Source organism: Girardinichthys multiradiatus, chromosome 15, assembly GCF_021462225.1.
Source record: "Girardinichthys multiradiatus isolate DD_20200921_A chromosome 15, DD_fGirMul_XY1, whole genome shotgun sequence".
NCBI classification, from domain to species: domain Eukaryota; kingdom Metazoa; phylum Chordata; class Actinopteri; order Cyprinodontiformes; family Goodeidae; genus Girardinichthys; species Girardinichthys multiradiatus.
Window position 1 is genome coordinate 2,709,808 of NC_061808.1, and position 11,157 is coordinate 2,720,964.

The 11,157-nt window shown below is 39.4% G+C and overlaps 1 protein-coding gene across 1 annotated transcript; it reads right to left on the minus strand.

The window, feature by feature from the left end:
• Positions 1 to 905: 905 nt before the first annotated feature.
• Positions 906 to 3,103, minus strand: sox11b (SRY-box transcription factor 11b). The gene has a single exon (XM_047388764.1). It carries the CDS (start codon positions 2,905 to 2,907, stop codon positions 1,795 to 1,797), a length of 1,113 nt encoding a protein of 370 aa, XP_047244720.1. The 5' UTR covers positions 2,908 to 3,103; the 3' UTR covers positions 906 to 1,794.
• Between the last annotated feature and the right edge of the window lie 8,054 nt (positions 3,104 to 11,157).

An 11,157-nucleotide genomic window follows, 5' to 3' on the forward strand; every position in this document is an offset into this window, starting at 1 on the left:
TATACATCTCCAAACTTAGAATACCATAAAAAAGTCAATTTATTTCAATAAATTCATCAAATTGGTTTATTATAGACAGATATATTTAAAGTGTTTATTTTAATGAATACATCTCACAATTAAAACTCAAATTTCATTATTTCAAGAAATTAGAATATTACATCAGGCCAATAAAATGAGAAATATTATAGTCATGAGAAAGACAACTGACAGTTTCCCCGCTGATAGTCCACAAAAGGACATTGCTTCAATAGCTAGATCTTCACAAAGGACTGTATGCACAAATATGAATGGAGCACAGACAACAGGGACCACAGCCAATGTGGAATAAATTTCTTTTTTGAAATTGATTTACTAAAATAACAGCTTTTTGATCATTTTGAGATATACTTGTATGGTCCTGATTTGCCAGCTCAAGACCCATTTATTAGGTTCATATGAATATATTTTACTCCAGCTCAAAAGGAAAAGGATTACATGTTACCCTGGAAACATGTTTGACAGGTTGCACAAAGTGCAGGCAAAATGTTTGCTTTTGACAGCCATGTTTTTAAAAACTTTTACATTTGACAAGACTTTGAATTTCCAGGAGAAAAACAGCTCTGTGTAAAAACGTATGGATTCTTATTCTGTCCAGAATAAATGTTTTTTTTTCCACACTTGCCCACTCATGAATATATAGCAAATTATGTAACACCTCGCCACCAACCTTATCTGCTGAGGAAAACCATCAGAACCCTTCATCACCAGTATGTTTGAGAAAGGTGAGTTTATGCAAAAATTGCCATTTTGTAGTTTCAATTAGAATTTTTATCTGCTGATGAAAACCATGTAGTGTGGAAAGGACACTGAACAGCCAATCAGAGCCCAGAAGAATCAATAATGAGACGGAGCAGCTGATCCGATTCAGTTCCAGCTGATTTATTCAGTGTGACACAGACTTTATGATAAAAGGACAAGTTCACACAGTTTCTCTCTGCTACAAAAACACTCAGGATGGCCCTTTAAGTTCATTTCTTTCATATTGCACAAAAATAATGAGCAACAAACCAGACGTGTGCTGCTGATGAAGTGATACAAAAATAATTAAAATAAGCAACAGAAATACAGTTTTTCCTCCTGCCATCTTCACACAAACTTCCTAAACTTTATCTATTTATACACGACATCTACACTCTGACCAGTACTCCCAGTGACCCTCCATCTGTCTGGACGCTCTTTAAAACAACTGCAAGGCGGGCTGAACAACAGAACCGGAACCAACAGTTTTCAGGAAAAAAAACCAGGAGTGAAACAAGTGCCTGACATTCCCTTTGAATGTACAAAAATATGCCTGAAAATAGTTTCTTATTCTGAATATCTTTAAAAAGATGAGGTATGTTTGGTTATGCGACTATCAAAAAGATTTCCTGCCACACCTGTGCTCAGTTTGGGTACTTTTCAAGGAGCTGCAAAAATATGACATTGGAAAAAGTCACATAAAACACCTGAAGTCCTGCAGCTGGAACAGTCCCACCCGTCCTGGTGCAGGACCCCCTACAGTTGGTACAGTTCTGGTATTACAGTTCTTTGTGGGTCTATGTGAGACTGCATAGTCCGGATCCTGGGTCGGACCTGAGAGACAAAACTAAATTGATAAAAACCCTGTTGGAGAGATGAGAACCGAGTCCTGGTAGAGAGCCGTCCACCACTCACACACACACCCGGGGCGTCAGCAACCAACACCCCCTTAGCATGCTCCCGAACTGGCTGTGGATGTTCGGCTCCGGAGCAGACTGATAACCTACTGTTGGGTCAGTAAGTAAAGACGAGGTCCGAGAAGTTGGCCTCCAGCCAGTCCCCGGCAATCATCTCGCTGAGCTCTGGTGTGCAATAATCCGGGAACTCGAAGTGGGACCCGAGGCTGCCCTCGCTGCTGCAGGAGTCCAGATCTTTGTCCACCAGGGACAGACTCAGGTTCCCGGCGGACGCGCTGCAGGATGAGGTCCACGGGTCTCCCAGGAAGCCCAGAGCCAGGTCGTCCAGGTCCTCCCCGCAGCAGGAGGATGTGGATCCGGACCGGGAGGAGGATGCAGGTGAAAGGGAGGCCGGGTAGGAGGCGGTACCGCCGCCCTGTCGGGTGATGTTCTTGAAGCTGTAGAAGAGCCTCCCGGAGGACTCAAACTGCGGCTCGGATGGGACTTTGGAGAGGCTGAACCGGGATGGTTCCTCCTCCTCCTCCTCCTCCTCCTCCTCATCCGCTTTGGACTCTTCCTCAGAGTCATCATCATCATCTTCATCCTCCTCCTCATCATCAGTAAACTCCCGTTTAACGCTTTTAAAGCTGGTGCTCACCATGTACCGGTACCGGTGATCCTGGTGCTGCGGCAGGTGGCCGCCCGCACGGCCGACCACAGCCACAGCCTTCTCGGCCTTCAGTTTGGAGAGTTTCTTGGCGGCTCCGGGGTTTTTACTAACCGACCTCACGCTGCTTTTCTCCGAGGACTGAGCGGATGACTTCCCCGCTGGAAACGCGCAGCCCTCGGTCTTGGGCTTCTTCTTGGGCCGGTACTTGTAGTCTGGATAGTCGGCCATGTGCTTGAGCCGGAGCCGCTCCGCCTCCCGGATGAACGGGATCTTTTCGGTGTCCTTCAACATCTTCCAGCGCTTCCCGAGCCGCTTGGAGATCTCCGCGTTGTGCATGTCTGGACTCTGTTCCATGATCTTTCTCCTTTCAATCTTGGACCAGACCATGAAGGCGTTCATGGGCCGCTTTATGTGACCCGACGCCGTTTTACACCAGTCCGGTTTCAGCGGCACGGCGCTGCAGGCCGAAGCCGCCAGCAGTTCACTCTCCTCCGTATCCGTCGCCTCACGGGACTCCTTGGTGATTCCAGGGACTCCAGGATGTTCCCGGTGCTGGACCATGGTCCCAGTCTGTTCCAGTCAACCTCAGGGGTCTCTAACAACCCAACAAAAACACTTTATCTGCTGTTTTTTCTCTAGTTTTACTTATGTTGTCTCCCTTTCAGCCGTAAACCTCCGTTCAGACCAGCAGCATCTCCTCGACTGCTCACACACTCAAAACCGGCGTCTAATTAACAGGCTGAGCATGCGCACGATGCTTCAACTTCCAACCAATCACAGCTTTAAGAGGGCAGACACTTCCCGCCTCCAGACTGCTCTGAGCCAATGAGAGGTCAGATCTCCCCTCCCACATCTCCCACCGGCGACTGTCCGTTATTTTAATTTAATTTCAATTGATAACGGAAACTGTCGATGTTTAATGAGTTTTTATTGGTGTTCAAGGACACAAAAAATCACATAATCAATATTTATGCAGACTGGAAATCAACAGGATTTACCCAACTCTCTGCATGTTTGTGTGGACCTCCAAGACGACACATATTTCACACATGTAGTGGAAAGAGCCGAATTACATCATTAATGAATAATAATAAATAAACATTAATAAATAGAACCTATGGGTATGAATCACAAAATGCCAAGATAAGCTATCTTGTCTACATGAATGACCTTAAGGCCGATGTAAAAAACAGCAACTCATCACCATCATCAAGACTGAGGAGATTGGCATGGAGTTCGGCTTTGATAAATGTGCCAAAGCTGCCTTCATAAGAGGTAAGCTAACTAACACCAACGACATACACTTAGATGTTTACGCCGCTGTCAAGGAACTGGACCCGAATGGCATGCATAAAAACATGGGAATCAGTCATAGGAGCTCCAGGACATGTGAAGAAAGGACTGGAAAAATTTGCCAACAATATCCCAGGCAAGATCAATAATATCCATGAGATCCAGAAGATCATCCTCCTAGGAATAGCACTGGTACTGCAGAGGATAACATCCTTGAAATGACATCTCCTTTTCAGCACCTGGGGAACATAGTTTGAACCAGCTCTAAAGAACAGAACCAGAAACAGCATTTAAAGAAAATGAAACATAATAATAATGAAGCACTTTTGATTATGGCGCATGTCATAGTTGTGCATATTTTAAACAGCAGAAACCACAGCAGATAAAACCGGCCTGTATTCAACAGGAGATGCAGGTAGAGTGGCCAAATATTAGCATGTCGGATGCTGAAGGGGCTGAGGGCTAAAAGCTGAAAATACAAAGTAGTTTAAGGTCTGTGCTGCACAAAGGTGTGAATATGCTTTTTAAACAGATTTGTTTGCGTTTCAGTGGGACTTAACAGGATATGTTCTACACGGGTTGTGGAGGGGATTGGGTGTTGGAAACGATCTGGATGTAATTCTGGTCATTATGCATAATTTCAGCAATGGTTGCATGTTCCAAGTGAATGTTTTTAAAAGGCTGACAACCATCTGCTTTGAGACTTTTTGTTCCAATCTAGTATCATGAAAATCAGACTTATTATTATCCCTCCAAATCAAATCAACGCTGTCATTTTGAACTGGAACATGGGGCAACATGCAACTCTGCTGATCCATTAACGTTCCTCCTGAAGTCAGTAAAACATGTTTTTCTTCCAAATTAGAGAAAATCTGCACAGAATTTGGTTGGTAAACCAGGTTTTTATATGTGAAATAAACTGCAGCTGCTGTCAGAGGACCATTGATTAGCCTAAGTGTGTGTGTCAGCAGCCATTTACATATATGAGCTGAGCCCTTACTCAGGAATGCGGCTGTTGCTGTGGGAGTCATCAGAGGTCAGAGGTCAGGCTGCTACAGAGGTGAGAACTGCTCAGGTTGAAACAGGAAGCAGCAAAGCAGTCATCCACAGATTGATTATATGGTTGCTGTGGTAACAGAGCACTGAGAGTTGATTGGCTGCGGGGTTTGATCAGGAATGAAGGAAGAACTTCATGAAGAGGAAAAAACATTTAGTGGTCCGACTTTTCAAAGTAAGAATGAGAAAAGTTTCACAATAAAAGCATGTGACATTAAAACCTTTTATCTGTTTATTTATGACATCATTAATTTACAACATATTTAAACAAGAAATTAAAATCCCTAAAGCTGCAAGTAAAGGACAAATAAATGTTTGGGTGAATAAATCTTTTCACATTTTAATTATTTTTTAAAACACAAAAAAGAACAAAAAACTAAATAAAATAAGAAGAAAATATACTTTTTTAATTTTTATTTCAATGAAGCTGCAAACAGTTATTAATGTTATTTATTTCTAAATTATTTCATGAAAAAAATGAATTTAATAAATGCATAGTTTGACCAATGTAATTTTTGTACATATATTGTTGTATTATACATAAATCAATATTTATTTGCAAAGCTGCCATTTACAAATCCAGCTAAGAAACATTTAAACATTAAAACAAATAGAAAGTGCACTGTTTTCTTACTTCAGGGTTTTACATGTTAGTACAGAATATAATATTTCTTTTTACCTGGTATTAAAAGGATTTAAGTTTATTTTCAAGAGTACAAAACAGCTCTAATGAGTTTGTAATCGCTTATTAAACAGATTAAGTTAAAATGGAGAATCTATGGTGAATTAAACTACCTTAATCCCTGCTGCTTCCACAGAATTTATCATTGGAAGTCGCAGCCTTGAGCTGCTGATCAAAAACATGAATTAATTGATCATCATCAACAATAACACCTCTATAAAAGCATGAGGTTTAGTAGTTTGCTGCTCTGGAGCATCCAGGTGTGTTGCAACACAATGCCAAGAAGAAACTACATCAACAATGGCATTACAAACACAACTGCTCATCAATCTGGGAAGGATTGGAAGGCTATTTTCAAACAAAATTAAGTCCATAATTTTAGAGAGAGATTATATAAAAACATTTCAGATAGTTTCAAGCTTTCCAGGAGTGGACGTCCCAGCAGATTCACCCCAAGGTCAGAGCGTGAAGCTCAGAGAAATGACAAACAAGAGCTCCATCTTAGACTCCAGAAGCTTCAGAGTCTTAGGTTCGTGAAGCTCCATCTGAACAATCCACCAGACATTTGCAACAACGTCTTTTGAAAAGATGAGCCCAAATTAAAGACCATTATTCACAGCTCCATGTTTGGAGAAACTCAAGCACAGCATATCAGCATATATAACTTATAACCAGCTGTAGAGCAAGGTGGTGGCAGGTTAACGATTTGAGCTTTTTTGCACCTTTTTTGCAGGCGTAGAGCTGACCATGAACTCCTCCGCATACCAAAGGTTCCTACAGTGAAACGTGAGGCCTTCTGTGAACATCAATGAAGCAATAAGAGGAGTGGAACAAAATTCCTCCACAGCAACGTGAGACTAATAAGGACGAACAGAAACCCACCGCTGACAGTTGCTGCTCTATGAGCTCTTTATTCATATAATGCTCCTAGTTTTACTCTCACAGCTTCTCCATTTGCTTGCCTTTTTACTATGTTGAATAACTAATGACAGTGTGGAATCTGTTGTGTGGTTTGGTTGAATCTGTTCCAACAACAGGGACATGCTGTATGTCCTAATTTGTCTTTTAATCTGCCAAATTCTCTTCAAGTTTGCTTTAAGAGCTGCAGCAGAAGTGTTAGACTGAAGGCTGTTTCCAGTTAATCTTCCTGCCTCAGGTGTGGTCCTCTCATAAGTAGCGTCAGAAACCCACTGGGCTCACCACTTAACATCTATTTGGAGCTTTGGATCGTTCGAGGCTGGAGGAGTGTCGACTCGTTTCCTTCAGATGCAGCAACGTTTAACATATTAAAGCATCTGAAATAAACTTACATGTCCCAACATGAACGACTTCACCTTCATTTCATCTTTAAAAGCTTTAAATCTGGATGTTTTACTGCAACAGCATGGACTCACGTGTAAAAAAAAAATGCAACCATTTATTCAGTGGGAAATAAAACACTTCATGGAATAATAATTTTTCTTAAAATGAATTTTTAATGGTTATTGTAAACTAAATGTATCTGAAGCATTTATTTTCTAATTTATGCTGAACTGTTTTTTTAACTTTAACTAAAACAAAGCTTTTAATTAGTGATTCACGACTTCGTGTTTAGCTGGGGTATAAATATGTTGTGACAGAGGCCTGTATATTTTAGCCACTCTTCAAAACGAGAAAGGTAAGAGAACATGTCATTTGAATAAGGCAGATGTGGGTTGATTTTCATTTTAGCCTGGCAGTGGGTATAAGAACACAGCTAAACATGCCTGCATCTAACAGATCAGAATCCAGATCAGATCCAATGTGAAGAGGACTGAGTGTAGCTTTCCAGGTATCAGTCACCTGCTGCCCCAAAACACCTGCAGAGCTGATCTCAGGTCTGTGGTGACAGGATGGTCATCAGGCTGCACCACCCTGGAGGGATGTGATGGTCAGGAATGGAGCAAATAGAAACATCTGCACCTGAGTCAGGAGAAACACATTAGATCAGGTATGCAGCGTAGTCCACGTAAATAAAGCCAGATTATTCAGACACATCTCATATTTTAATCTGAATAATTTCTACATCAGATAAAGGCTTTTAGGCAGGTTTTAATCCTTTGTGGGTTCTAAGACTGAAGAGAAGCATTGGCGCATTGTTTAAAATTGCTTTAAGTGCTGATATCCAATGGTAAATAATGGCTAAATAATGACATTATAAGTGAATAAGTAACACGGCTGTAGACATGTCCAGACTCTTATTAAAGTTCCTATCACACACCAGGTCAAAAACCTGCTCAGCATCAGATTATCAAACAGTTTACAGCATTTCGCTTTTCATGCCGTTGACTGATGGAACGTTTTAAAACTTGGAATTTTCTGCTTTTAATTAAAAATACAAATTTTAGCTGCACCACCAGAAGTTGAACTTGTGGAAATTCTGCGGTCTGGGTTCATCAACCTCACGTCCAATTTCTAAGATATTCTTTTGCTTCTGATCAAATAAAAAAGACAAATTCCCAGTATCCCATTTTTTAAGCAAAAATATTTTCTAAATAGGAAATAATTCTTTTAGATCCTAAAAACACTACTGCCCTCTACTGTTTTCATTCATTCATTCATTCATTCATTCATTCATTCATTCATTCATTCATCCATCAAAAGCTGAGACACTTTTTACACAAAAACGTGAAGAAAAAATATAAAACAAATTGAAAATTTTTAGAAGTGAAAGCTGTTTTATCTCCTTCCAGCACCAGCCTGGTAGTGCTGGGCTGATGAGTGGTGGAGGTGGTGCAGTTGGGGGTTGGGGGACTCTGATGGATGCGTCTCCTCCTTCAGGAGAATCAGAACAACTGGGTTACCGTGACAACCAATTATGTCTCTGGTTTGGATGGGGGGTTTTGTGTTAGAAATGGGGGGGGGGGTTCGGGTTTGGTGTAACCTTGGATTTATGTTGCTATGGTAACGGGGCCCATCATGCATTATGGACGGTTCATTGAAATTCAGCTACAAGATGGTGGGGTGGGGGGTCCATACTGTGTCTGAATGTATATGTGTTTACTGTATATTTACATATATATATATATATATATATATATATATATATATATATAGTCCACCTATGAGTATATGAATTGTGATTTTTAGATACATCTGTATGCTTGGAAGCATCATAACATGAGATTTGTTGGGCCAATAAATGGTTAATCTTTATATGATTTATCTGGACAACAGTTTACACAAAGTTTATTAATAATAGGAGTACCGTAAAAATCCCTAAAAGTACTGTAAATATGAAAAAAATGTTATTTATTTATTTATTTATTTATGTCTAAGTCAAAGCTGTACACCATTAAAGGTCCAAAAATAAAATAAATACATAAAAGATAATCCATGTAACTAGCTAGCTTAAAAAATGCACACAGAAACTAAAACCAAATACAAATGTTTAGACCAAAGGAAACACAATGTAACCTAGTGTAAACACAATCAAAGAATCACAACACAATCACCTCAAATAACATGCTATTTTTTCAATAATAATTCACATTTAACCTACAGGATTTTACTAAACTATGCTGCTAAGCGTGCTTTGATTATAATTAGTAAACTGCAAGTATTTTTTCAAGAATGTCTTGTTTAACCAAAGCTATATACATCCTAACAGTTAAATCTCTTAGTAACCCATGCAGTAACATTAACAGCGATATATATATACACTATCGCTCAGAAGTTTTAGAAGCCCTTTCTCATTTAATGGTTTTCTTTATGTTTATGACTATTTCCATTGTACGTAGATTCTCAATGAAGGCATCAAAACTGTGAATGAACACATATGCAATTATGTAACAAACCAAAAATTGTTAAATAACTTTAAATATACTATATTTTAGATTCCTTGAAGTAGCTGCCCTTTGCTTTGATGACTGAAATATTAACCTTTGACCTTCTCTCAATGAACCTCTGGGAAGTTCTTTCCAGACTCTTTGGAAACCATTTCAGGTGACCACCTCATGAAGCTCAGCGTGAGAATGCCAAGAGAGCAAAGCAGTGATCAGAGCAAAAGGAGGCTATTTGGAAGAATCTAAAATATTAAAATGTTTAGAGTTATTTCACATTTTTGTTTACTACATAATTCCATGTGTGTTAATTCACAAGTTTGTTGTCTCTGGTGAAAATCTACAATTTAAATAGTCATGAAAATAAAGAGACCCATTAAGTGAGAGAGGCGTTCTAAAAAAAATGTGACCAGTAGTGTGTGTGTATATATATATATATATATATATATATATATATATATATATATATATATATATATATAGGGGGGGCGAGAAGGAAACCTTGGGGTGCACCACATACACCACATACTAACAATTATTATTTTGCATGAATGGCAGCTGAACATGTTGTCTTGAGGCATGCTGAATTCTTATTTATCTTAAATATTCTATTTAAAAGTAAGATAGTTGTTTGGTTAAGTTGTGGATTGAGATAAAACTTGCAATTTTCTAGAAAGTTTCCCAGCAGATACTTGATATTAACAATTAAAACATCATAGACTGAGGGCAGAGCCATGAGGAACACCAAAGTCAAACTGTACAATAATTATTGTGTCATTGGATGTTATTACTCCAGGCATGTTTAACTTCTACTCCTCTCTTTGGACCTTTAAATTGGTATGAAACCTGGTTATGTTGGGAATGTCTTTATCACAGTTCACCTGCTTTCTATAGTAGTAAAATGACAGTGGATTGTTGAGCAATATTATGCATACATTTTATAATAATAATAAAATAACAGATTTTTAGGGTATACAAGCTAATTTTGGGAAACATGGACGTCTGATTCTTATGTGTACAGTAACTCTTTGAAAAAGATATTCAATATGCAACTATTCATAAATACATTGGATTGTAATTCAATAAACTCATAAAACTGACCATTTAGCTGTCACCCCACAGATTTAGTTAATTGGATGATAAATTTTTTGTCAGTGATACCAAAGCTTGATCTGAATGTTTCCATGACACACGGCAGAGCTGCTATGCTGCCTCCTCCTCCTCCACAGTGGGGGAGCAACCTCAGCTTCCCCTCTTCTCCCCAGCATCGGTGACTCCCCGCCGAGAGAAGACCTTTCCTAGCAGCTTTGAAGCCTGACCAACTCTGCCACAACTCGGACGTTATCATGCAGTTCATTATATGAAGGTCCACAGTGCTGTTTGTGCATCAGTGATGCTATTCTGCAGCTCAATATTTATGCATCAGATTTTTTACATTTTTACAAATTTTTCATGTGATTATCCAACATGGACTTCGGATTCTGACCTACCAGCAAAATGCAAAATGGCTTCATTGCTTTCATGTCTGTGAGAGGAAAAAGCATTCAGTGGCGTGCAAGAAGTAGACTGCAACCTTATTTCTTCCCCAAAAAACCCCGTTTGCATGGTCCGAGGTAGAAACAGCACAAGCATCCATCCCTCCCTCCATCTGTGCAGTCTTCTACTGAAACATCTATGTTTCTTTTCATCCACTAGCTGAAGGTAATGACCTCTATTGAGCCACCTTATAAAGGCAAGATATACACACTTTTATGCGAAGTCTTTAACAACAGAGGCATTTTAAAGATTTTCTACTTTCTTCAAATTTCATTTTGTCCTCAAACAAAAGCAGCCTATTTCTTGGGTTGTTTTCCAACCTGGATTAAAAAAATCTAAATAACCTTACAATAACCAAGTTTTTCTGTCAGGTATTTGTGGTGGTAACAATGTATGCTTTATATTTAAAGATAAATCTTGTGACAATACACCTTTGCCTCCTTT

Excerpts from the sequence above, each read along its gene's own strand:
- sox11b (XM_047388764.1), bottom strand. The coding sequence starts at position 2,907 with ATGGTCCAGCACCGGGAACATCCTGGAGTCCCTGGAATCACCAAGGAG.